The sequence below is a fragment of the Mustela nivalis genome, assembly GCF_964662115.1.
Source record: "Mustela nivalis genome assembly, chromosome: 12".
Lineage (NCBI taxonomy): Eukaryota > Metazoa > Chordata > Mammalia > Carnivora > Mustelidae > Mustela > Mustela nivalis.
Window position 1 is genome coordinate 6,778,500 of NC_139031.1, and position 27,175 is coordinate 6,805,674.

The 27,175-nt window shown below is 41.7% G+C and overlaps 1 protein-coding gene across 18 annotated transcripts in view; it reads left to right on the forward strand.

Annotated features, from left to right (window-relative positions):
* Positions 1-27,175, forward strand: part of EZH2 (enhancer of zeste 2 polycomb repressive complex 2 subunit) — an 88,963-nt gene that overhangs the window by 38,954 nt on the left and 22,834 nt on the right. For 6 of the 18 annotated variants that reach the window (XM_082692215.1, XM_082692216.1, XM_082692209.1 and 3 more), the window contains 3 exons: positions 11,649-11,772; positions 12,378-12,506; positions 24,634-24,750. In XM_082692215.1, the coding sequence (XP_082548341.1) occupies positions 11,656-11,772; positions 12,378-12,506; positions 24,634-24,750 (363 nt within the window). In that variant the 5' untranslated portion in view covers positions 11,649-11,655. Of the gene's footprint in view, positions 1-11,648; positions 11,773-12,377; positions 12,507-21,096; positions 21,276-24,633; positions 24,751-27,175 lie in introns of those variants that run through there. The other 12 variants (XM_082692210.1, XM_082692211.1, XM_082692212.1 and 9 more) reach the window with 5 other exon arrangements.

Genomic DNA, 27,175 nt, shown 5'->3' on the forward strand with positions numbered 1-27,175 from the left:
CAGTGGGGAAGGGTAGGACAGATGGGTGGAAACAAGCAATTTGTTGAAAATGCATTTTGTTAGACACGAGTCTCTCGATTTGGCACAGATGTATGGCCTACTGCCATCCGGAGTCTCTAGTTCCACAGGGCAAAGTATCCTTCATTAAATATTCTTCACATGGATTTTTTTTTTTTTAGTTGCAAGAATGGTGATTTTTGGCCTTCATCTTATAAATGTGTCTTTAAAATATATAATTTGAATATATTGTTCATTCTAGATGCTTTGTGAGCTGATGAGAAGTCAGGGATTGTTATGACGTGATTCATGAGGTGTCTTGATGTACTTAGAGCGGCTGTTCTCAAAGCCTGGCCTGAGGACCTCAGAGGGTCTGTGAGGTTATCTTTGTCATAACACTAAAATGTTACTTGCCACTGTCTTTTCCTCCTTCCTTGTGTTGACATATGCACCAGTGGTGGAGAAGCAGGGGTGGGTAAAAGCTATTGACATTGTAGCACTTGGAGTAAAACAAAAACAAAAAATAAAAAAACAAAAACAAAAACAAAACACCAAAAACCAGTTCTAGAGAATGTCCTTGATGAAGTAGTAAAAATTGTTAATTTTATTACTTTGTGATCCTGAGCGCACGCTGCGGAGGAAGTGTTCTGTGCAGCGCGACGGGCCCACGTGCGCGTGGCTTGTGCCGTGTGCCCGAGCGGGATGGGCCTCTAGGAACGGCCCCGAGCTGATGGGGCTGCAAGCTGCCCTTGCCGCTTTTCCCGGGAGAACATTTTTACTTGAAAGAGGGGTTGACAGACAAAGATTATTCAGATGGGTATTTGGCAAACGTTTTTCCGTGAAGGGAACGTGTCCTTCAAGGAAAAAAACAGTATTTGTTGCTAATAAGAATGTTTGAGTTTTCAAGCCAAAATTAGAATTTTTGGAAAACCTCTACCTGTCGCCGTGAGCTTGACAGCTTCCCAGTAACTACTTAAAAGACTTTTCTGATGAGATCAGTGGATTTATCAAATATGATTTTTGGGAAAACGTCAATTTTTGGAAAATCTGCATAACCCAGTGGACCAGGATTTTTCAGGTGAGGAATGATTATGCACAGGTTAAGGGTCCTTCAGAGTGAATAGACCAGTGGATTTTAACGGGGCAGGGTTCAGAAAGTTTACTGATGTTATTTCAGATTCTACCTTGCAATTAATCTTAAGAAACCACTGCTGCTTGCTGTAGAATAGTGTCGTCTTGAGGAAAAGCACCTAGGAGGTTGAACTGCAAGCTCATCTAGCCACTTTTTTCAGGGAACAGCTTTGGTCTAATACCAAAGCCTGACATCCACTATTACCTCAAAAGGCTGTTCAAATACTCTTCTGTTTTCTAGCTAAATGCCTGTTTGGAAATGGATTTTCTTCATATTCTTTAACCAAAACAACATATTGGAACAGATTGAATGCAGAAGCAGATAAGATCCAGCTGTCTTCTATTAAGACAGATACTTAAAAAGTTGGCAAAAATATAAAACAATACCACTCACTGATTTTTTTCTTGAAAGGAAAATAGTTTTAAATTAAAATGTGTTACTTCTATTAACATGTAATAGGTTTGCTATTACTATTTTTAAATGAGTTATGTTTCAAAAATTTTTCAGGTTATAATTTCTGAGGTGTTAAATAGCCATAGTTATAGCCCAGATAAACTAAAGAGGTCCTGAGACCAGAGGTTTGAGAAGAATGTTGTGTTTCCTGTAACTGCCCATCATTCTGCTTGTCTGGGCTAGGGATGGCCATGTGAGGAATTAGCGTCTCAGTTTGCATCCTAAGTTCCAGATTCTTCCTCTTTTGATCTTTTTTTCCCCTCTTTATATAAGTGCATCTGGATTTTTAATTTAATTATTATTTTGGGGGGGGGTTTAATTTTGGGCTTTTAATTCTAGAATAGCTCTTGGCATCTTTTCTCTTCATTCACACTGCCGTCAACCACGTCAGAGCCTCTCTCACTTTGTTCCTGAATGACTTCAGGGCTCCCGTTTTTCCTAATATGTTTTTCAAACTTGAGTGTTGAATAGAATCCGAGCGTTGACTTGACTTTAATTTTATTTGTATGTTCCCTGAAAATGTACAATCTTCTTACGGTAAAACCAGAGCAGAGGTACAAATTAAACACTGGTCCTATCATAACACGTATTTAACGATGCTCTTTGGTTAAAGCTGAGTTTCCAGCGGGAGAGCTTGTAACAGAACGCTGTAGCCGCAGGACCAGTTTTATAATACATCTGTTTCTTTATTTTGACTCAATACTACTAACCCAGCTAATGGCTATTTGCATAAATATATTTTATAAAATGGCATGCTGACCTCCAGGATAATCAGACGCCGTAGTTAACCTGAACGGCGGCACCTAGCAGTCCTTGACTGCCAGTTTTAATGCCAGCGGATTCTCCTGTCACGCTGCATTGATCACTGGAGCATCGTGTGGTGTGGTGAGATCTACGTTGGATATTTAATCCCATTGTCTTGGAATCTTTACTATAAAATATTGTGCTGCATATTTTACTACTGGGTTTGCTGGTTGGTGGGATCTCTGTATCCCCTTGACTTCGCAACACACACGGGGTGCTGAGTGCCCCCAGCACAGGTGCCTTTGTTCGGGAACTTACCATCCCTGCCTTACTGTGCTTACCTGTTTGGTTTCTTTCTTAGCACTCAGCACTGTCTTGCATACTAAACGTTTTACTTTGTTTTCGATCATTTCCATCCAAGTAGATTTTAAGTTCTCTGGGGTTACAGACTTTTGTCTTGTTTTATTTACTGCTAAGTCTTCAGCTTCTGTGTGTTCGATGTTCACTAAACAGGTGTTGAATGAGTGAATGTAGAATAACGCTTTTCTCTGTTCAGACTCTAAACTCAGATGTTCTTTTCTGTGTAATGTGCTTGATGCTGTCTTTCCAGCTGGAGCAAAGAGACGTTTCTCTGACCGTCTTAAACACGGCTGAACTAGACTTGGGTTGTACGGAATCCTGTTGGTTCTTGTGATCATTGCATGTGAAATCAGGGCACAGTTACTTTCCTTGGTATAGATTCTGTATTTCTATTAATGCAGCCTAAATGTGCATTATCTTTTTAAGTAGACACCATCTTAAAGCTTTTATGGAGTTTTTTTTTTTCTCCTTTTAAATTGTTCAAGTGTAATGTTATCTCAGTTTTAAAATAGTACAATTATATGTGGGACTTTTCTCCTCAATTTTGTTTGAAGTTAAGGTTTTTAAGTACCAACTGCCTTAGTTACTGCCTGCTCTTTTTCACTTTTTTAAGAAAAGATTTGTTTTAGAGAGAGCAAGCACATGTGTTGGGTTGGGGAGGGGCGGGGGAAAGGGAGTCTTAAGCAGACTCAGGACTGAGTATGGAACCCGACTGGGCCTCGATCTCATAACCCTGAGGTCACAACCTGAGCGGAAACCAAGAGCCACTTAACCAACTGTTCCACCCAGGCACCCCTTAACCTGATGTTTTTAAATAGCTCTAATCATCAGTGTGTTCCCTTCCCCACCTTAACATTTTCTCTCGCATTTTCACATTCTTGACCTGTTTTTGTTTACATTTTTAAAAGTAGATGTCATCTTATTAATTTATTTTATAAAATTTATTTATTTAAAGATTTTGTTTTTTTAAAAACATTTTTAAAAGGTTTTATTTATTTATTTGACAGAGATCACAAGTAGGCAAAGAGGCAGGCAGAGAGAGAGGGGGAAGCAGGCTCCCTGTTCAGCAGAGAGCCCGATGCGGGGCTCGATCCCAGGACCCTGAGATCATGACCCGAGCTGAAGACAGAGGCTTTAACCCACTGAGCCACCAGGTACCCCAAAGATTTTGTTCTTAACTGATCTCTACACTCAATTTGGGGCTCAACCATAACCCTGAGATTGGGAGTCGTATGTTCTACCAGTGGAGCCAGCCAGGCTCCCCCAAAGTGGATGTCATTTTAAAAGTTAATGTTTTGAATGGGGCGCCTGGGTGGCTCAGTGGGTTAAAGCCTCTGCCTTTGACTCGGGTCATGATCCCAGAGTCCTGGGATCGAGCCCTGCATTGGGCTCTCTGCTCAGTGGGGAGCCTGCTTCTTCCTCTCTCTCTGCCTGCCTCTCTGCCTACTTGTGATCTCTGTCTGTCAAATAAATAAATAAAATCTTAAGAAAAAAAAGTTAATGTTTTGGGACGCCTGGGTGGCTCAGTCAGTTAAGCATCTACCTCCGGTTTAGGTGATGATCCCAGAGTCCTGGGATCGAGTCCTGCATGGGGCTCTTTGTTCAGTGAGGAGCCTGCTTCTCCTCTGCCTGCTTTGCTGCTCCCCCTGCTTTTGCTTTCTCTCTCTCTCTCTGACAAAGTCTTAAAAAAATTTTTTTTAAAAAGTGAATGTTTTTATATTGGGTTGTTGTGTAACTTAATTCTCTCTCTCTCTTTTTTAAACTTTATTTTGGAATAAATTTAGATTTCTGTAACCCTAATACATTTGTTAAAATGTAGACACCAACATCAATCAGTATGTTACTGTTAATTAAACTAGAGATTTTATTTAGATTTTACCAGTTTTTCTACTGATGTCCTTTTTCTGTCCCAGCATCCAGGTCAGGTGCCACACAGCATTTAGTTGTCTCCTTAGGCCCTCAGATCTATGACGGTTCTTCAGGCTCTCCTTGTTTTCATGAGCTCTTGGTGGTTTTGAGGAATATTGGTCAGGTGTTTTGTAGACATGTCCTTCAGTTCGGGTTTATCTGATGTGTTTGTGCACTTAGACTGAGGTTATGGGTTAGGAGGTTTGGGTGAAGAATTCCACAGAGCTGAAATGTGCTGCTTTTCACGTCACGTTGCAGGGTACATGACGGTAACATGGCTTGTCCCTGATCTTTTATCCATAATCATTTGGGGCGAGGGTGGTGCCTTCTAGGCTTCTCTGCTGGGATATTCCTGTTTCCCATGCCAGACTCTGCTGTTGGAAGTGAATGACGGTCCAGCCCCTGGACGCGACCTGAGCTCGACCTCTCAGGTTAGAGAAGCAGACACATTTTATTACTATTTGGAGTTCCCTGTAAGGAAGATTTGTCCCTTCTCTCCCCGTTTACTTATTAATCACTTACTTATATCATGGACTCATGGATACTTACTTTGTTAATCTGGTTATAATACAGTACCATTGTGACTTCCTTGGTACTCAGATGGTTCCAGTTTTGGCTGAGCTAGACCATAGTCCGGCCTCAGATTCCATGTAGACCTAACACTTGAGCGATCGCCTGGGCCAGTGCAGTAGGACTGGCCCACCGGACCTGTCACTCTCCGTCTTCCTTTTCACAGGCCGCATTGTCTTTGTTTCCCCTTAGGCATAAGATCTGCTTCTCAGGTAATTACTTTTTATCTCTTACCAAGGGTAACATTTATATACCTCTCTAAATTCTCTCTCTCTCTTTTTTATTCTTATTTACAAATGTTAATCATTGTTCATTTATTTTTGAGTTTATTAAAGCAATGGATTTTAACTTGCCTGGGTGGCTCAGTTGGTTAAGGGGCCAGTTTTAGAGTTTGGCTCAGGTCATGATCTCAAGGTCCTGGGATTGAGCCCCTCCTCGGGCTCTGTGCTCCGTGATTGGTGGGGCTACTGCTTGAGGATTCTTCCCCCTCCCTCTCTAAAATAAATAAATCTTTTAAAAAAATCGGGTGGCTGGCTAGCTCAGTCAGTAGAACATGAAATTTGATCTCAGGGACATGAGTTCGAGCCCCACGCTGGGCACAGAGCTCAACTTAAGAAAAAAAAAAATGAAATTGTTAAATGAGACGAACACCTGCCCTCAAAGCATTTTAAACATAAACACCATTGAAGACGGGCAGTTTTTCAAAGCCGGCAGTTTAATGGCAGGCTCAGTGTGAAGTAGAAAGATGTTTTTGTTGGGGAAGGACAGCCAGAATATGGCAGTCGCACTACTCGAGTTTTGTTAGGTTTGGATTTGACCTTATTGAGTCTGGTAGTAAAGGGTCAGAGGCAATGCTGTTAATTTAGTTAGGGAGGATAAGTAGTACATGCACTTTATTATTTAGTTTCCGTAAAACAAGTAGTAACAAAACTCAGCAAGACTAAATAGATGGCTAGTGCCTTGATTCAGCGAATCATTTGGGAATGAAGAACCTTTAAAGAAAGGCATCAAAGGGACTAAAGTGCCTAGGGAACTTTTTTAATTCCTTGTCATTGGTGCCCGAGGAAGGAGGGGCAGGGACGCCCCCTCAGGTAAAGGCCGTTCACAGGTTGGACCTGAGAGAGAAGACAGCTGGTTCTTTGGGCTTTGTGTCCCGGTCCCCCGAGAGGCGGAGACTTGGGTCCTGGCACATCCCTGGGGCTGTCTAGGCCTGAGAGGGTGGAGGAGGCACCTTACCAGGTGGGCAGCAGAGCCGCACTGTTGTTTCTGGTCCCTCTGGTGATGCCCTCGATGTGGCAACGAGGAAGTGGTCACCAGAACACATCTCTTAATTCAGACGGTGTTGCACATGTAATCCCAGTACCACAATGTATCTCAGTCCCTCTGTATTTCGTGTGGCAAGGAAACCTAATCCAAACTGGTTTAAAAGGAAAAAAGGATTTTCTTGACTCATGTAACTGAAGTTCTAGAGTTGGGTTTGGCAGACACACCCGATTCAGGGCTCGGTGAGGTGATGAGAGTCTGTTTCTTGGCTTTCGGTGTTTTTCCTTTTGCAGGCTCTTGTCTCGTGTTTGCGAGTTGGCTTCCAGCAACCGTTTGGGCAATGTATATCCAGCTTGGAATCTCAATGAGAAAGAGCGAGCATTCTTGTCCGCAGGCTGCAGGGAGCCAGGAGATTGTCCCTGTGGTCAGACCAGTCTGGTCACGTATCCAGTGTGTACTGGTGGCGGTCGGCAGGGAGCCGTGGGCTTAGGCGCCAGGTAGCTGGTTGTCCTCAGAGAAAGGTTGGTGGGAAGTTTCCGGAGAAGGCGAGCTGATGCGGGGGGATACAGATGACCCCATGTCCGCTCCGTTGGGCAAAGCTGGCTTACGAGGGCCTCCTGCTCAGGTTATGGGAGTTTGTTTTGATTCATAAAATAGACTGTAGATGTAATTTTCCTTTAATTTTTTTAAGGTTTTTTAAGGTTTTACTGCATTGTATGAAGGTTTTGATGGTTTCCTGCCATAATCTGGTTTGTCTTTTAAATTAAAGAAAACCTGTTGTTTTGGTTTTACTGTATGTGGGTAGAGTCTTATTTTAACGACTAGAGGTATTCTGTTTTGAGTAAGAGAAGTCCTTTTCACATCTTGGGTAAAAATCCTACTAGTGCCAATTTACCTATGAAACTAAACAAATCTTTTGAATGAGAAATATAAAAATTGGAGGTATTCACAAATCCTCATCCATTTTTAGAGTTAGTTAATTAATGTGTTTTAAAAAAGATTTTATTTATTTGACAGAGATCACAGGTAGGCAGAGAGGCAGGCAGAGGGAAAGGGGGAAGCAGGCTCCCCGCCGAGCAGAGAACCTGATGTGGGGCTCGATCCCAGGACCCCGAGATCATGACCTGAGCCGAAGGCAGAGGCCTAACCCACTGAGCCACCCAGGCGCCCCTAAATAATTAATTTTTAAGTATTTTATATATTCGAGAGAGGGTGAGTAGGACAGAGAGGGAGAGAGATAATCTGAAGCTGGCTCCACACTGAGACCAGAGCCAGACGTGGAGCTGGATCCCACGACTGTGAGATCATGACCTGAGCCGAAACCAAGAGTCAAATATTTAACTGACGAAGACACCCAGGCGCCCCAATCCTCATCCATTTACTGGCACATTATTTTAATACAGGTTTCTTTCTGCTAATATATGAATGTTTGGAACTTAATCTTAATACTTGCTGGGCTGTGGTATGGTGGAAAGCGGTCAGAAGACCTGATTCGAGGTGGTCGTGCGCTGGGAAGGGGAAGGGACTGGCTGGCACTTGGAGGCTCCAGCCGGCTCAGAACTGGGTGGGTCTGTGTGTTTGGTGTTTGCAACCAGCGGGGAGGTACTGATATTATCCCTGGAGTACTTCTTAGTAAAAAGAAATACCAGAAGCTCCAGGTTTTGTATTCAGGATCTGTTGATCGGTAGGGCGTCTGGCCATGGGGTCTGAATCGTCCCTGAGACTCCTCTCCTTGGAGGTTTCTTGGTCGTGGAGTACCTTTCCCTCCTTTTCCTTGCCCACGCAGGGGAGGCCCCACCCTTCCTTTTCATACCTTGTGGCACATCTAGACTTTGTGAGCAGTTCACCATTGGTGTACTTTTGTAGACATGTTTTGTTTTTGTTTATATTAGAATGTATTTGCTGGGGGTACCTGGGTGGCTCTGTCGGTTAAGTGTTTGCCTTTGGCTCAGATCATGATCTCAGGGTCCTGGGATGGAGCCCCGCATTGGGCTCTCTGTCTAGCAGGGAGCCTGCTTCTCTGTCCCCATCTACCCTCCCCTCCCCCTCGTGTGAACGGGCACCATTCTCTCTCTCGCTCTCTCTCTCTCAAAAAAGAAAAAAAACATATTTGCCAGGCACACAGCCAGGCTCGGAGATTTTTCAAATGAGTAAGAATGGTTCTTGCTGCCGAAGAACTTACAGTGAGGATGAATTGGGGTGAAAAACAGGAAAATAGGGGCGCCTGGGTGGCTCAGTGGATTAAGCCGCTGCCTTCGGCTCGGGTCATGTTCTCAGTGTCCTGGAATCGAGCCCTGCATCGGGCTCTTTGCTCAGCAGGGAGCCTGCTTCTTTGTCTCTCTGCCTGACTCTGCCTACTTGTGATCTCTCTCCCTGTCAAATAAATAAATAAAATCTTAAAAAAAAAAAAACAAACAAAAACATGAAACTAGGATTTTAATATGTTGTAAATGCTAGGATAGTGGGAGGGGTTTAACATAAAACATTCTTCTAAGTGGTGCCTTAAATTTTATTACTTTTTAGTCGACCAGCCTTTTTATCCCTGTGTGTTCAAAGAACAGTCCGCTCACTTTTAGCTTGATTTCATAGGTGTTATTTGGAGGTCATGATCCTGTGTTTGGGATAATTTCCCATGAGTGAATCACCATAATTTCTCTTATTTTCTCTCTGTTGTGTGTGTTTACCAGCTCGTCCTGTAGCTTCACACCCTCACTCACATACTCCTTTCATGGGAGAGCGTGTGGAATTTCTGGACATGGGAATCTTTCTGTATGTGCTGTCTTACAGCGGTTCGTTCCAGAATCAATTTTAAATGTTCTGTTGTGGACCCTGTAGCTCGTATTGTCATACCTTTGGTCAGAGAAACTTTCATTGTGACCCACTTCATCAGAGACGTTGTCACTAGTGGCAGGAACACCATGGAAGGGACACCAGACTCTTGCACAAGGAGGGTTCTAGTGTGAAATCACGAAATGCTAAACGACGGAACAATGCCTGTTCCCCAGCCCAGAAGCCGTGCACCTCGAAGAAACGGGCTGTGGTACCACCGCATCTCACGTTGGTGGCAGGTTAGTGCCGGGGTCCTGTGCCCAGTTTTGTCAGGTGCAGGGGTGCTGCCTCCGAGGACCAGGCATTCGTCGAGGCAGCGGATGGACTCGTGGTGATTAGTCTGTGAGCTCATGAAGCAAGATAAGCCCTTTGTATCTGATGGCTTTCCCTTCTAGTTCCTAGGCCTTTGAAGTGCTGCATTCTGAAATTAATTTGCATAGAATTACTTGAGCTCATCTGTTAACTAGCAGATATGAAAGCAAAGGATTACCACAGTTACTTCTTCAATAAAGCCTCCCTCCCCACCGCCCCACCCAATGTCGGTGTCTTTTTGGCCTGCCTCACCGTCTTCTGTCTTCCTCACTTTGTGCTTTGCTTCAGAGATCGGGTCATCTGCCCGAATCTAGGTCTCCGGATTATTTCCTTTGCTGCCAAAAGCAAGGTCCCACTTGGAACCTCTTCAGTTATCTCTGCGGCCTCGTCCAGCAGACGTACTCGCCCAAGTTCTGAAATCTCTTCATTCTTCTCGTTCCCTCAGTGCTTGTCATTTGGGGTCTTCAGCTGGTTTCTTGGCCATCTTCGTTAATGGGGTCTGCCAGCCGCACCTCCTGGCTGCAGAGCCCCATATCCAGCTGTCCCCTGCTCAGACCTTAGGGTCCCTTCTGTTCTTTCCTGGCCTTTCGAAGTCCAGCTCAACATTGAGGGTTGAGTTGTCACCTTTCCTGCCATCGCCTCCCCCGGACTTTTTCCTGTCGATCTCCTACTGTCTTGTCTTCTTTTCAGCCTTGGTAGGTGGGACCTGAGCTCCACAAGGGCAAGTTCTGTGTCATTTATCTTTGTGTATTCAGGGCTGGGTTCCTGGGAGTGGGTTATCCTGTGCTTCCCGTGCTCCGCTTTCAGCCTGAAGAATCCTTGCGGCTCTTGGTGGCTGGGTTTTCTGACCGAGAATTACCCACGGACCTTGAGGCTGTCTTCTCTGAATCTCGTCTCTTTGCGATTTCTTTGCGCTCGAGGGTTTTACGTGGTCGGGTCAATGAAGCCCTACTCCCTTACCGGCCGTTCAAGCCGGAACATCATCCACTCCCATATTTAAGTTATCACCCAGTTTTCTCTTAAGTGATTCTTGAATTCCTTTACTTTGCTTCATCCGCGGTGTGGTGGGAGCAGCTACCCTCCTCTCTTGTGCCGAGACTGAACTGCGGCCCCGTCTGACCCCCTGTGCTGGGCAGCAGCTCTTTCCAGAACATCCATCTCCCCCTTCCCTTTTATTTAAAACTATCCTTTGCTCTTAGATAATTTAAACATCCTTGATGTGGCACCTTTGCACGTCTGACAGAGAAATGTCTTAATATTTTGAGGGCACAAGTAACGATTTTAATACTCTGAGAAGCAGATGTTCTAGAAGAGGACATTTGTTTACACATAAATGGGGACTCTGCGTTACGACTTAGGCACCTGTGGGACTAGAGACTTTCCCTCCATTTAAATGTAATTGGTTCCTAGATCCTGCAGCTGAAGGTAAGACTGAAGAATTTACTTGGCATTTGCTATGGTTTTGGTTGCTAGCCGAGAAACCCCTCATGTGAGTAAAGGTGGCACAAGAGGCAGAAGTACAGACTTTTCTCGGTGTTTCCGGTGAGAAGCACAGTTAAAAGTGTGTGCAGGCGGCGGCTTTCCTTTGTATGTTTGTTGTACATTGTACTGTGTATTTTTTAGTTGTAGTGCTGTATGTAAATTTTTCTTTTTCAGATTTCTCTTTTTCAGTCATGTTATTCATTTATGCCTGTAACCTGCTGACTTAACAATGAAAGATGTAGAGTAACTTGTCTACATTTTTTTCCCTTTGGCAGTGTGGATCTCCTAGACTAAAAACTAGCTTGTCGTGGTATGCTTTGTTTCTGTAACAGGATCCCATTTCTGGAAGACGGCTGCTTCTTAGGGGTGGAGAACCTTGGTCAATAAAAATATCCTTTAAAAGCTGGGTTCAATCAAAACTTACACGCGAACGAGCTGTTCTAAGGCCGTAACCTGTGGCCCGAGTGAGCACTCCTCGCACGTGTCACCAGCGTCCTGTACTGTTTGGTTGATTGTTAGTTTGCTGGGGATGGAAACACAAGTGATCATATGCAGGCTGGTTAGATTAGTGATTTTAATATGAAACCATTGCTTTTAGAGTAATCATGGGCCAGACTGGGAAGAAATCTGAGAAGGGACCGGTTTGTTGGCGCAAGCGTGTAAAATCTGAGTACATGCGGCTGCGGCAGCTCAAGCGGTTCAGGCGGGCTGACGAAGTGAAGGTACAGCTCTCTCTTCTGGGAAGTGCACCCACGGTTAAGGATCGCCCCCCACCCCCACCCCACCCCAAAAGATAAGTTCCAATTCGCAAGGGTCCATTTTCAGCCAAGGTCATATTTATAGTAAGATAAATGAAGGCTGGGGAGCCCAGGGCCCTGATCTGTCTAATTAACATGACGATGGGCCCAGGCACAGCATTGAGAATGGGAAGACTGTGATCTAATGGCCGGTCACTGTGCTTCGAAAATCACTATCTTTTTAGTGTATCCTTTGTGTTGCTTGGGCAGATTCGGGACCCAAATATAAAGGGATGTGTCTCAGGGTTTTATGTTTCTAAAGTCATTGTGATTTTGTTTTTATAAGCTGTTAACAAAGAGAGGATGGAATGATTTTCTGTTCCCCGCCCACTCTTAATAGAATAATGCGTGTGGTGCTTTTGTGTTATTCGAATGTGGGAAACTGCAGTTTAGTGTAAAATCTGTATGTGTTTGAAGGAATTCTCCTGAAATTTTTGAGAAATCACTAGATTTTAACCTGTGTTAGAGATACTACGAATTTTCTAACAATGAACAATTTCTCTTCTCCTCTCCTTCATTTTTTTTTAAAGAGTATGTTTAGTTCCAATCGTCAGAAAATTTTGGAAAGGACGGAAATCTTAAACCAAGAATGGAAACAGCGAAGGATACAACCTGTGCACATCCTGACTTCTGTGAGCTCATTGCGCGGGACCAGGGAGGTTGGTTAACTCACGCACTGTAGTAATTATCGGTGCATTCTGGTTTTTGCTGTTGCAATGTTGGTTGGTTACTGATAGGAAGTCGTTCACCTCAGGATGTCCATCTTTTTATTGCTCTTTCTTTTTCATGGGTAACTGTTAATGGTTGCCTTAGGTAACACCAGGAGTTTTTCCTTATAAGAGAGCTATAGTGTTCAGCATATATTTTCAGTTACCAGGTAGGTGGTGTGTAGATTTTTATAGGATTGTTGATTAAAAAACCCGTAAGTTAAATACTCTTTAATGGTCTCATCAGATCACTGTTTAGAGCAAGGCATTCTGACTCACAATTGTCTTTTTTTTCTACCCCTTAATACGAATTAGCTATGCTATAAGAAATGTTTTTTTTTTTTCATTCATATTCACGGACTAAGGAAGTTATTTATTATTTGAATTATTTTGTTTAAATTCTAAGGCTCTCTAAGAATTTTTAAATTTGCTGTTGAGAGATCAGAAGTCCTTTTTAATAGAATTTTTCTGAAGGAAGGCAGTAGATCTTAAATCCGTTTCCAAAAGAAGGCAATAAATGTATTGCGGGTTTTATAATTAAAAGACACATAAGACACAGTGGCAGCAAAATGAAAAAAAAAATGGCCGAAGCTTGGGGCACCTGGATGGCTTGTTCTGTTGAGTGTCTGACTCTTGATCTCAGGGTTGTGAGTTCAAGCCCTGCATTGGGCTCCATCCGTGCTGGGTGTGGAGCCTATTTAAAAAAAAAAAAAGACAATGTCAGAACCTGACAAACAGTATCGAACCAATCAGTAGGGTTTTGGGTAAAGTGAAGCAGTGCAAGTACCTGTCTGTACAGGAAAACACGGCGTGGGAGGTGGAGTGGTACTGGAACGGGCTCCCAAACAAGAAGGAAGAGTGATTGGGAGTTGACGTTACAATGTGCAGTGGCTAGTTGTTTCTCTGAGTGCCTAAACACGGGAAGGAAGCATCTAGACAGTGGGATCAATTCTAAAATGCATTTTCGGTGAGACTTGATGGGATACTTAACGAAACATTGTTAATAAGCAGTAATTGTCTAGCACGTGAGACGCCCTGGCCTCAGAGACTCGCCAGTACTGTCTGTCTTCGTAGCGCGGTCCTCGTGATGACCGTGATCGTGCTCTGGTGGTCTCCATGGTGGCCCATGACGTGCAATGATGCTTAGTCTTTTATTCACTTTGTCAGGTGATAGCTCTTTACAGCTTGGGCTTGCCGATGTGGAAGTGTATATTCTACACTGCTGACACCTTCCGCATCATCTGGAACAGGTCAGGGCCTACATGTTAGAGGTGAATGACTTTAATACACCAAAGGTGGAAGGGGTTCGTTTCTAGGCTAGTCAGTATGATCTCAAAAGGGAGAGGGATGGGGCTTATCAGTCATTCTTTCGAAAGTTTTGTCTGGTGACCTTTTGGAAATTTTGAGGATAAAGGACAAAGAAACTTTGTTCTTCCCGGTGGACTAGATCTTAGAGATTTGGAGAATTAAGTAGGCACACTTGGAACACTCACTTTTTGCCACCCATTTTGACTCAAAATGCCACCAAAAGCCCATCTTCTATTTATAAGTGAAAGTTAACAGCAGTAATGATTTCTGGTAATGTGCTAGGTACTCTGCACACACGAACCTCCTTCAGTCTTTGTGATAGTTGAATTAGGCCTGTTTTTCCCCGAGAGGAGGATGCTGGGCCTTAGAAGGCTAGTGAGTTCACTTGCTCCAGTGATCTGATGCGGGCCCAGAAGAGCACACTTTGCTCAGACACATTAGGAAATGAGTAAAGTTCATTGTTTATTTACAACTTAAATTGTTTATAATATAATTTTAAGTACAGTTCACTCAAGTGAATATTTACTAATTCAATTTTGCTTTTGGTTCTGTCAAATGGAGATAAATCATTGAATGTAAAGATACTAACTTTTTAATGTGAATTTTTGCGAGAAATTGTAAGAAGAAATAGCATTGTAATAAAACAGAATTGCTTTCTAAACTTAGTGCTCCGTGCAGGTTGAGAAAAACCCTTTTCACAAAATAGGAGGGAAAGGAGGGAAATCGCCCCTGCTTCAGGAACTCAGTTTTTGTTGCCTGGACCTCTGACCTGCTCAAGGCTGTTAGTTTCTGAGCTACTCTTCATAGCTGATTCTGCCTCAGATGATTCATCTTTTACTTCCCCCACTCCCAGACCCCTTTAAAACCATCCTCACTGACTTTTGGAAGTTGAACGCTTATGAAGTTTGTGATAAGCTTTTTGGTGTTCTCACAATAAAAATAGTAAGACTTTAGGACTGAAAGGACTTTAATGATCTCTGTCTCATCTCCTTATTTTGTAGATGAGACTGTATCCCATTTTATTTTCTTCAGTTTGAGCATTCCCAGCTGTACATCAATTTCTTTTATACGCTTTAAAAGTTGGAGTCCGAAGTAGGTCAGAAGCAGGAGGATAAATAGAAGTGTGTTGTGCAAAGACTTTCCTAGTAGTAGGCTTGGCGGGAGTTCAGACTGCAGTGTTGGTCCAAACACCTAAAGTCTGTGGCTTTCAACGTTGGGAAGTGCTGTTATAACATTGTTTTAATTAACTGCTTATTTTTATAAACCGATCCTTTGGAAGCGCTGTCTTCAGTTTAAGTCCTTTGTGCCATGAGGATCTTTCAACGACAATTTTCAGGTTTTCACTGGAGTCTTATAGTGTAGTTCCTGCGGTGCATGTAAAGTAGATGTGCTCAGTGTTAAAATGACTGGTTTTTATCTAGGTTATTGTAGCGGAGAACGTCTGACCAAAGTCACACACTCCCTGATGTAACGAAGCGGCCCCTGTGGACGCTGACCTCAGATCAAGGAGCTCTGCAGTTGAACGGAGAGCTTCCCTTCCTCAGTAGCGCGTTTTCTTAACACGTGTTTCTCAGATATCTGTGGGTACTTATTTTTTGGTCTTGAGGTTACAGAACCTAATCAGTGTGGCCCAGACAAGTTTTATACAGACTGTGTCAATATTTTTCTTTTTAAAAATACTCCTGAATATTTGAAGACCTGGCGGTGTGTTTTACATTTATTTCCTTTGCTCTTTAGTCACTCTCTTCAAGGAACAGTCACCTTAAAAATGTCACTAAGTGGTAAGCACAGCCCAAGGGACGAACACCTTATTGACGGCGTGTGTGGTCGTTTGTAAAAACCATTGCTTCGAGTTGATTTTTATTACTTTGTCTTATCGGTAAAAGACTTTATCTTCTCCAAGTCCTCTCACCTTCGTAGTCCTGTTCCTCAGTGTGTCTGTTTTTCCAGTTTTAATGAAGAAACTGGTTGAGGAATTACTCTTGTAGTTCTCACGAGTACATTTCTTTTTGTACCTTTGTCCATTTCTTGCTGAAAACCAAATGATGCTTTCCTTCATTGATTCTTCGTATCAAGATTTTTATCCCCTGTGTGTATTATGATTGAAAGAGAGGCTCGCTCCAATGATGTCTGTCCTCTGGGCAAGTGGTAGATTGGTTTAGTAATTTAAAAATATCCTGCCAGTATGCATTCCTAGATTCCCAGGAGAATTTAATGTTCTTGTAGGAATTTTGTGTCTTGTTTACTAATGAAAATAGCATTTTTAGTGTATATGGAAATGTGGGGCTTCTTCAGGATGCCTAACACAGCGGCATCTTTAGAAAGACATCATAGTCCTCGCATTTATGAAGAATTAAAACATTTTAATACATGCAGGTTTGATCCTCGTAGTAATATTTGAAATGACTATGAGTTCATCATCTGTCATTTGATATTTGCAAATTTTTTGTGGGAGTGTCAGAGAGGCTTCTATCAAAATAACAGAAAGTAAGTTCTTTTATACCTTTGCAGGTTGGACTCCCTATTTTTATTGAAGGAGAGGGATAGCGTCTCATTTGCATGTAGACACTTGATTGCATTATTTGTTGACTGATAATACTCTTTCCTAAGTTAATTGTAAATAGAAATTTTTGTTACTATTTACCAAGAAAGAATGATACAATAGTGTAACCTGTGTATAATTTAGTGCTCTTAAATACACTCTCAGCTTTTAGTATGCAACTGTTTTCTTTCCTTGGTCAATTTCAGGATTGCAGAACCAGTAGGTCTAGATGCTCAGGAGCCATCTGAGCAAACGTGGCAGGGAGCAAAGTCATTTTTCTCACGTTTTCGAAATAAATGGGTGGTTCTTGGTCTGAACACAGCCTTCCTTTCTTGGTGCTTCAAAGAACCTAGTTTCCAAGTTGCTTACTGTAGCTCTTTGCCTTTCTTTAATCATTTATTAGTATTTATTTGGAGAGTTGAGTCCTGTGTTAACTCTGCCAGTCCTTCCCACCGATACAACTTTTTAAGAAATCACTGTGGCCTTAGCTTCCTCTTTGCTTTTTTAAGGCTGAAATAGATGGAACGTTTCTTACATGACATAAGGAGGCTTTTCTTTCTTTCCTTCTTTCTTTTTTTTTGAAAAGAACTAATGTTGTAAGTGTTTTATGCTTTTCCAAGAGGTCATTTTAAAAAAATAAGGGTCACTTACGATGTTTGCATTTGTATATCACTGTTATATTAAATATACATGATATACTTGATGTCTGAGTTTATTTTTTAGACTTCAGATTCTCTATCTGACATTTGGAAAGGGAATTTTTCAAAAATGTCAAATATGTATTTTGTGCACCCAATAAACCAGCAGAAGTTGCTTTCAGTTGCTGTTTTTCTCCTAGAACATTGCATATATAGTTGGTGTTTTATATACACGGATAATCAACTGTTTGACTAAAAAGATCGAGCTCATTGATCAAGATCAGTGATCACTGATCACTGATCACTGATCTACAAAGATCAGTTCTTTTCCCAAAATGCAGAACCAAAGTTTTACAGCTACTTTAAGAACAGATGGAACCAGAAGAAATGCTTGTCTAGCCTGCATTGTTAAAAATTGTTTATTGCTCTGAAGAAATAAAATTTTATTAGACCTAGAACTTCTGGGATAACATGGATTGACTTAAATTTACTGCTTAGGATTCTGCTTTATCTTAATAGATTTTATAAAAGAATATTACTGGAGTACCATTTTGGGAGGGTTGGAGAGATTTCATGAGTACCTTCTATTGATTGAGGCAGTTTTATACCAGGTCATGTGAATATCTCTGTGGTTAATGAAACTTTAATCGTTCTCTTTAACTGAAAGGCCATTGCAAAATGACTCTTAAGAATTCACATTACACCGAAATACATAAAACAGAAGGCAAAAGTTCTGTAGTCCAGCCCTTGTGATTTTTAATCTTTCTAATCTCTTTTTGTGCATACAACATATTGATGATATATATTATATTTCAAAAGGTTACTGCCCAGATAAAAGTGTGCACCCTGTTACATTAGTTTGAGGTGTAGGGCTTACAGATTCAGTTTCTCTGCTCCTCATGCTGTGCCTACCATGAGTGGGGCCACCGTCTGTCACCACACCCTGTGTCAGTACTATTGATGGTATTCCCTGGGCTGCCTTTTACTTTTTTAAAAAATTAATTAATTTTTTTGAGAGAGAGAGAGAGAGAGCGCCTGCGCAAGAGTGCGTGGATGGGGGGTGCAGAGGGAGAAGCTGAGAGAGAATCTCAGGGAGACTCTCTGTTGAGTGCAGAGCCCAAAGGGGCGTGAGCCCATGACCATGTGATGGTGACCTGAGCTGAAGCCAACAGTCGGCTGCTCAGTCAACTGAGCTGCCCAGGTACCCCTGCTGTGCTTTTTATTCCCGGGAATTAGTCATTCCCTACTGGAAACTGTGTCTCACTCCCCTCCCTCATTTTGCCCATCACCCCACCCCCTGCCTTTTGGGCCATCACTTCTGCAGCCTCCATCCAGGTCCTCAGTCTCTAAGAATGCAGTGTTTGATACTGTGAATATACCACCATTTATTGTCCTATTCTTAAATAGGTGTGAACATTTAGGTTTTAAGTTTTTTTACTTTTGCAATTAGTATTTCAGTCTATACCCTTCATCTATATCTTTGCATCTTGAGTGATTTTGTAGGAGGAGTCCCTAGAAATAAAATTACATGGTCAAGAGGATATAGGCATATTTAAATTTTTATGGGTATCACCATAGCTTTCTCCTGAAAGATTTTCCATCTATACCCCACCAGCTGTTTATGGTAGTGTAGTGTCTGTTTATCTCTGTTCCCAACGCGTAATAGTGGTCTTTTGGATCTTTGTCAGTGTGATAGGTAAAAAGTTACCAGTTTGTTTGCTTTATATTACTTATTGAATGAGGTCAAGTTTCTGTTGTTTATATTTCATAAATAACTGTTAGGGTGTTGGATCTGTTAAAATTAAGTTGAACTGTTTCTTAGGATTTTTAAGGACTTTTGTATATTATTAAATACTCATTTTTAAATCATGTTTTACAGATTCTTACCCCCCCATTCCCCACATTTTGATGTTATTTCTGGTATATTTTGATTTATAGAAGTTTTACATGTTTAGATACTCAAATTAGAATTTCTTTTGATTTCTCTGTTTCTAAAGGCTTAGAATGTAAAGATTGTATAAATTACCTTTGCATCTTTCTGTTTAGTTGTTTTCACTTATCAGGAATTTCCTTTGGTATAAACAATGAGTAAGGATTTGGTTTTTAGTATTTTTCTGTTTAGCTTTCTAGTTGTTACAGCGCTATTTAGTAAAATGTGAACAGTCAAGAAGCAGTTATAAATCTTTTCTGTGGGGTGCCTGGGTGTCAGTGGGTTAAGCGTCTGCCTTAGGCTCAGGTCATGATCTCAGGGTCCTGGGGTCGTGGGATCAAGCCCTACATAGGCCTTCTTGCTTAGCGGGAAGCCTGCTTCTCCCTCTCCTGCTCCCCCTGCTTGTGCTCTCTGTCAAATAAATAAATAATCTTAAAAAAAAAATTTTTTTTTTTTTCTGCAAGAGTCAGGACACGTGGCTGACCTGATTGGTGGTCCCCGATCTACCCCCTGAGCAGATCTACCCCCTGAGCTGGGACTTTGTGCTCCTTGGAGGCCTGGTGCCGGTGTCGGCTCTCTCTGGAAATTGCGCCACTGCTGCCCTGTAGCTTTCATCCCCGTCCACTCACGGAAACTTCTGGATGAGTGTGCTGCTGCGGCTTAGGGAAGCGGGGCGGTGGGGGGTGCTTCACAGTACTCGGTCTCCCATATGTTAGTTTTTGCTTTCTTTTGTTTTCATTTTTTCAGGGGGCAGAAATGATCTTATTTCCCACTCCTAGGACTACTCTTGAATTAGGTATTCGTGTTTGCTCGGCTCCGGTTAGCTGTGTCCTATGCCACTTGGGTGTTCTGTAGTTTGACCAAAATGTATGTACGGAGCTTTTGTTCAGTTTCTGGTTTCCAGTTCCTTTAGCAAAACTGGCGTTTGTAGATTATGATTATGGAGAGTGATTTAATACAGCCCCTTCTGACCCCAGACTACATTGGGTTTTCTCTGTGCATTGGGTTTAATAAGATTCACTTATTACATAGGTTGATATATTTATGGTTGCTTTCATTTGATATTAGCCTTTTGAAATTAGGAAGCAGGGAAGAGTTTTAAGGGTCTACACTTGCTGAAATTGCATTCCAAATGTTCTGTGTTCTATGTTAAATGTGTGTGTGTATGTGTTTCTTTTGGAAAGAACTATAAGAACTGGCACTTAGAGGATTTTGTCTTTCTGTGATGCTTACTTGAGCTCAGAAGCAAGAGCCCTATGTTGCAGGTCGAGTTTTCCTGCTAGTCTGGGATGGCTCTATAACATACTTTACAACAAAAATGGAAATAATCGAGAATCTGGTTATGAGCCACTCTTTGATTCCTTAGCCCTGATGCCCTTGATCAGCTGCTTGTATTAGTACGTCTGTGTCATGATCTGATGAGAAATTTTTCTTCCTGTTGTTTAACTCTCATGTCTTCTACTCCTTCTCCTAATCAGCCTCTGAGACCTGGTTAGGGACTGATTCTGTCTAGCTTCTTTTGATCCCAACTTGATATTTACTCATTCTGGTTTTTTTCTTTAGGACTTACCTGCATAAAAGCAGTCAGAAATTAAATTACATGCATTGTCATTTTCACCAGAAGGGCTAGCTTAAGATTTGGATGTGTTATCTTTTCTCTGCTGGGATTTTGAAGAATAGAGGCAGTTTCAGAAATCATCCTTTGCTTTTCTTAAGCGTTTGGATGGCAGTTGGTGCCTTCTTTCCTTACGCCTTAGATGTAAGATGGTTCCTTATTGTTTTTACTTGGAAAGGCTGAAGGATATTAGACAATATCAACAGTGCATTGTGTCTCTGGCATGAATTAAATGGACCAACCAGTATCCAAGAATATTTTTAACTTGGCTAACTGACTGTATTTTTACCCCCCACTATATGGAAGTTGGACTTCACCCTTCTGATGTTAAAGATTGTTCAGAGACCAGATGGCCATGGCTATTTCCTTTGGGATGTCCCACTATAAAATGGGGAGTCATACCGACCTCCTAGGGTAGTGGTGGATTTTAAAGAAGTTAACTTTGGTAAAATCTCTAGCACAGTGCTTGGCACATAGTAGGTGTGTTAATTTCTTTCCCTTCCCTGCAGGCCATTCACCTGCTCTTCCCTCTACGATTTTCCATAACACAGTTTTTACTTGGAACCAGCCTTCTGCCAAGAGTCTCAGTTTGGTTGTGTACTCCTACAACTACTATTTTTGGCTTGACTTCCCTCTCCAGCTCCCAGTGGTCCAGCCACACAGTCGCCTATTGTACCAGCTGGTTGATGTAAGTCTATCCATCCTCAGAGGAACCCGGTCACTTACCAGTAAGCTGTGTTTCTCTGAAAATGTAGCATCCTTGATAACTAATAGGCTTTTTTTCCTTCTTTACCACTGATGATGAATCACCTGTAATGACTTCCTTGTGTGATCCTCAAGTAGGAATGAGAATTGGAGAATTTTATCTGTTGATGTAGGTCTCCTAGTGAGTTCCTGAGCCCAGGACACTTGCCCGATCAGGTAAAATGCTTTGGAGACTCATGAGGTCAAAATCCTTTTCAGTGTTGTGATATGAGACTTCATTACATAAACTGTCAAGGATGATACATTTTCAAAGAAAAAAAGTTACTGGTAAGTAACTGGAATTTTTTGAGTAATTTTCCTGTTAAGTCAATAAATAAGAATTCCCAAACTTGTTTTACCAACAAATGCTTTTGCATTTGAATATTAGTTCATAAATGAAAGGAATATGGTTATTAGTTAAGGTTAATAGTTAAGGAATGCCTTAGGTTTCTAGAGATACTATGTAGATAATGAGGTGGGTATAGGCCTTCAGTTTTCTAAGTAGATGCTCTCTTAGCATTCAAGAGAAATTGGAGTGAAACCTCCATTAACCAAAATCAGCAAATGCAGTCTGTTCATTCCAGAAACATTTTTTGAGTGCCTACTCTTTTTTGAGACACTGTGCTGAGTATCGTTGCAAGACAGAGACATAAAACCACACTGTCTAAGCTGCTTTTGCCCTCAGAGAGCTGATTTCTGGCCCCTTGGTGACTCTGGTGGGTCTCAGGGTTAAGAGGCTGGGGTCTGACAGGTGCGGGGTTGGAGGCCGTACTGAGCACTGCAGCCTTTGCCGTCTCATTTTTGTGCTTCTCTAAGTTCTTTCTCTTCAGGGGTAAAAATCACTGGACCTCATTCAGTAGCTCCAGAGCATTTTCTACATCCTTAGAGCAAACAGATGAAGTAGAGTCCCTCCTGTCTGGTAGTTGAAAGGAATAGTAAGCTGTCTAGCCTTAAGTCTGACCTTGGGTTCAGATGTTAAGTTCGCAGGTGGGTAAGTCAGAGTTGGAGAGGCAACACGCTCCCCTTCCTGCTCCAACCTCTAAAGGAGGCTAATCTTCAGAATGAAAGCCACAATATTAATTTACTTCCCTCCAAGTGTGAAAGAAAACCCCCAAACTCTAATTTTTTTGGTAAGAAATTACAGTTACTTTGTACTTAAAATCCCTGGACAGAGTATACTACTTGGTTCAGTAATGGGGAGCCCTGGCCCCACAGTTAGGCAGTTAAGTGGGGAGGAGCGGGGGTGACGTGGGAGTAAGAGACTTGGTAGTGAGAGGACTAAGAGGAGGGCCTGGGGAGTGGGCGTCTGGCCGGCAGCAGCCCGGGTGCAGCTGTGCGTGGTCTCTGCCCCTACGAGCATCTCAAGGGCAGGGGCGCAGCACAGAGATGAGGCGCGTGGGTGTTGAAATCAGACTTAGGCTTCCATCCTGGCTTGGTAACTTCCTACCTTTCTGACTAGGCAAGTTATTTAACTTCTGTGAACCTCAGTCTCCTCCTCATTTGTGAGGTTGTGACGCTGGAGGCTGAGAGGACCAGTGGTTAAGACGATGTCTACAAAGCACTTAGCACAGTGCCTGCAACATAGTACGTGCTCAATAAATGTTCACTGCTATTACTGGGTCATTGGACGGATGGATGAAGAACCGAATCAGAGACAAGAGCGCGGAACAGGGAGGGATGCTGGCTCTGGAGTTTTAGTGGACCGTACACACCTTCTCATTTACTTGAGCTGCGAGCTTTCTAGTATTATTATCTTTATCTTGGCCCTTTTGGAAAGCAAATTAATGGATTAATCACTGTCACAGTTCTTTCTAACTACTCTTATCTTTAAACCTTCACTTCCACCAGGAAGGAACTGTTTTGTGCCGCAGTGATTGTGACCATGGCAAGATTGTCCCCCTGGCCTGATGAGACGCTGAGGGCCAGGTGTGGCCTGTAAGCCAAAGATTTTCACTGTAATTTCACCAAATCTAGTCCTGCTATTTTTAAGACCTCTCCAATAAAAATCAGACATTTAATAATTATGTGTGTGTATATATATTATTTTTGTTTCATTTTACTCCTTCAATTCTTCTTTTTACTCTATTTTCACTCATTGTAGCTTATGAATATATGTCCGAGGGTATTTTTGAGCAGGTTCTTGGAAGCCTTATGATTGTGTAATGGTCCTCTTTAAGAAAAGCTGGATTCCTAGACAGTATAGAAAGTGCTGTGGTCCTTTGGGCACAGATTTTTACCGTATTTCATAGAATCAAAGATGCAAAATTTTGAACATTTTAACATATGAAGTTCGAATGCATCTTAGAATTGCTGTGATAAGAAAGCATTATGTTACAGTTTGGCTGGCAACATTATTTTCTCACTGATACAGAAAGTAATGGAATGCCTTGAAATTGAGGTCATCACAGGTTGGATGAAATACGGTATTTCAAGAGAGTAGATGCACTTAAACATTCTAGAATACGGTATCGGTGGCAGTATGTGTAGTGGGTAAGAGCTGAGGCTCCAGAGTCAGGCTTTCTTTCTGGGATGAAATTTTAGCCCTATCCACTGCATGACTTTGGGCCAGTTACTTACCTTTTTTTCACCTGAGTTTTCTCATCTGTAAAATGGGGGCTAAGAATTAGTCCTCATCTTACAGTGTTGTCAAGAGGACAGAATATGATAAGACATGTAATGTGTTCAAAATAGTGCCTCACACATAGAAAGTGCTCAATAATGCTAGCTATTACTATTAATTTAGAGATTATACTTTTGCAGAATGGATATGAACTTCTTTTGTTGTGATTGAAATTCAGATCTGTTACTACCCTTCATTTTTGTTTATCATCTGGTAATATCAGTAAATGATGCTTGGGCTTTTTAAAAGGGAGGATAAAGATAAGAAAGGTGAACCTAACAGTTTTCATATTCTTATTAAGTGAGATTTAAGAGGCATGTTTGTTATATATAATATTATTCCATGTGGTTGAGATCTAAAAGAAATTAAGCATCAAGCTAGGAAATTTATAGTGAGTTAACCTGAGGCTAGCACATACAGTTTTTGATTCTGGTTGATATTGGTAAGTATGGGAAGGGTTCTTGGAAGCTTTTGAAAATTTGTGAAATCTGAAGCATTTTTTTCACCTTAAGTAAAAGAAAGCAAGGAGAGAATCCCTCATGGTTGTTAGGAACCTTGTTGTCTTAGCTAAAGGAATTTCCTTTTCAAAATTACCTAAGTGGGCAGCTTCCCTTTATAATATGTTGACAGCTTAAGGTTGTCTTTTAATTCTTATGAGTCAATTTTATTTTTTCTGTTCTAGTGTTCAGTGACCAGTGACTTGGATTTTCCAACACAAGTCATCCCATTAAAGACTCTGAATGCAGTCGCTTCAGTGCCCATAATGTATTCTTGGTCACCCCTACAGCAGAATTTTATGGTATGTAAATCATGCGTCATCTGCTTACTTGATAATAACTTATTTTAAATAAAATACAATTTTCTTGTCAAGGTGAATCAAAAATAATATAAGTAAAAAAAGTTATTGAAATGATAACACTCAGTGATTTTTTTTTTTAAACCGATATATATTTTTAAATAAACCTTTAAGGTGTTGCTCTTTTTCTAGTCTTTCCTAGTTAAAATATTCTCTAAAGAAAGAGTGTTAAGCAGAAATCCTACCTGGGATTAAAAATATGTTTAAAAGATGAAGCTTATAGTTCTTACGCTTGAAAAGGTCAGTCAGTATTCTGTAATTTCAGTCTGATATATAGGTTTTATTAATTGAGAATTTTTGTTGAAACGGTTTTAGGCAGCATGTTATTAAATGATAATGTGCATTATGAAATATTCTCAGGACTTATAAAACACAAAGTTTAGCATATTTCCACAGATAAAACTGGCCCAATAGCTTTTGTGACAAAATGCTGGTATTTAATTCTTTATAGAAGTAAGGTGAAGGAAGGTGAAACGAGAAATTTGAGTGCACATTCTTGACTTGTGTTGTTAAGTAAAAAATACATAGTTTTATTACTTACTTGATATGTAAAATAAGCTAGAAGTGTTGGTAGATGTCCTTGATGAGCCTGCTTTAGGGATTTTTTTTTTTTTTTTTTTTAAAGCATCTTCCATGAACTCACAACCCTGAGATCAGGAGTCATGTGCTCTACCAACTGAGCCAGGCACACATGGAGACTTTTTTTTTTAAGTTGTATATTATTATTTTTTAAAGATTTTATTTATTTATTTGACAGAGATTACAGGTAGGCAGAGAGAGAGGAAGGGAGGCAGGCTCCCTGCTGAGCAGAGAGCCCGATGCGGGGCTCGATCCCAGGACCCTGGGATCATGACCTGAGCTGAAGGCAGAGCCTTTAACCCCCTGAGCCACAAGGCACCCTAACTTAAATTTTTTTTTTTTTTTTTAAGATTTTATTTATTTGACAGAGATAGGCAGGCAGAGAGGCAGGCAGAGAGAGAGAGGAAGTGAAGCAGGCTCCCTGCCAAGCAGAGAGCGCAATGCGAGGCTCGATCCCAAGACCCTGGGATCATGACCCTAAGTCAAAGGCAGAGGCCTTAACCCACTGAGCCACCCAGGCGCCCCAGTAACTTAAAGATTTTATAGCGAGTGATTAAAGACAAACTTCAGATACTCTTCTATAATTGCCTCGTATGTTTAAGGCTTCTTGCAAAAACATTTAGTTTAAGAATTCTGTTGCAAGAGCTTATGGGAGATTTCACATTTTCTTAGACTAAAATTCTGAAAGGTTATAGTGTTTAATACTGTTTAGAATTATCCATGAGTTTTGCTGGTCACTGACCAAGGCAAATAAAGCGGAGTATCTTTATTATGATTAGGATATGTTTTGAGGAGCAAAGTTTACAGCATACAGTTAGGAAGACAAAATAGCCAGTTGTGACTTAATTTTGGCTTTTATCCAGAAAAATTAACATTCCTAGTTTAAGTGGGATTAGTGAAAGTGAGCTGTGCAGACTGGACCCTTTAGTTGTAAGTTTGGTTCTGGATAGATCAGGGCGTTACAATCTCAATTTTAATTTTATATCCCTTATGCACTTTCCCTCCCAATTTCCCTTTTCCTTGTTCATCTAAGATTCTGTTGTCTTTCTGAACTTTGCAATTGTCCTAAATTTGTTACCTGGGGATTAGTTGAGATTTTTCCCTTCTCTCCGTTTTTCCCGCCTGCTGCTACGTGACGGTCCCCTGTGTGTCTCATGGCCTTCTCGTGTGTTCTTTGCTGTCGATCGTGCGCCCCGCCTGAGGCTCCTACCCTGGCCGCAGCTGCCGCGTCCTCCTTTCCTCGTAGTCAGTCTGCTCTGTTTATCAGAATTTTCCTTCTCAGCTTCTCCTTTTAACCAAGACTTCTTAAGACAGACCTGTCTGTCCTTGCTTAAGTCTCTTCAGATATGGACTCCAGAACCTTCCAGTCTAGATCTATCATTACTCTCTTTTTTATCCTTCACTGAAGATTCTCTCCCTCCCATGCACGTCTGCGGCCGGCCCCGTGTGTGCTTCAGTTCTCTGTTCTCCCGAGCTTTTCTTAGATCGGCACGCTGGGCTAAGGTAGTGCCTTTTTTGTCTCCTGTTGTCTTCAGAACCTCCATAAGCTCATCTCTCATCTTGCTTAGCATGATCAGTTTTTAAAAATATATATATATATTTATTTATTTGACAGAGAGAGACAGAGCGAGCGAGGGAACACAAGCAGGGGCAGTGGGAGAGGGAGACGCAGGCTTCCCGCTGAGTAAGGAGCCTGATGCAGGGCTCGATCCCAGGACCCTGAGATCATGACCTGAGCTGAAGGCCGATGCTTAACCATCTGAGCCACACAGGTGCCCCCAAATGATCA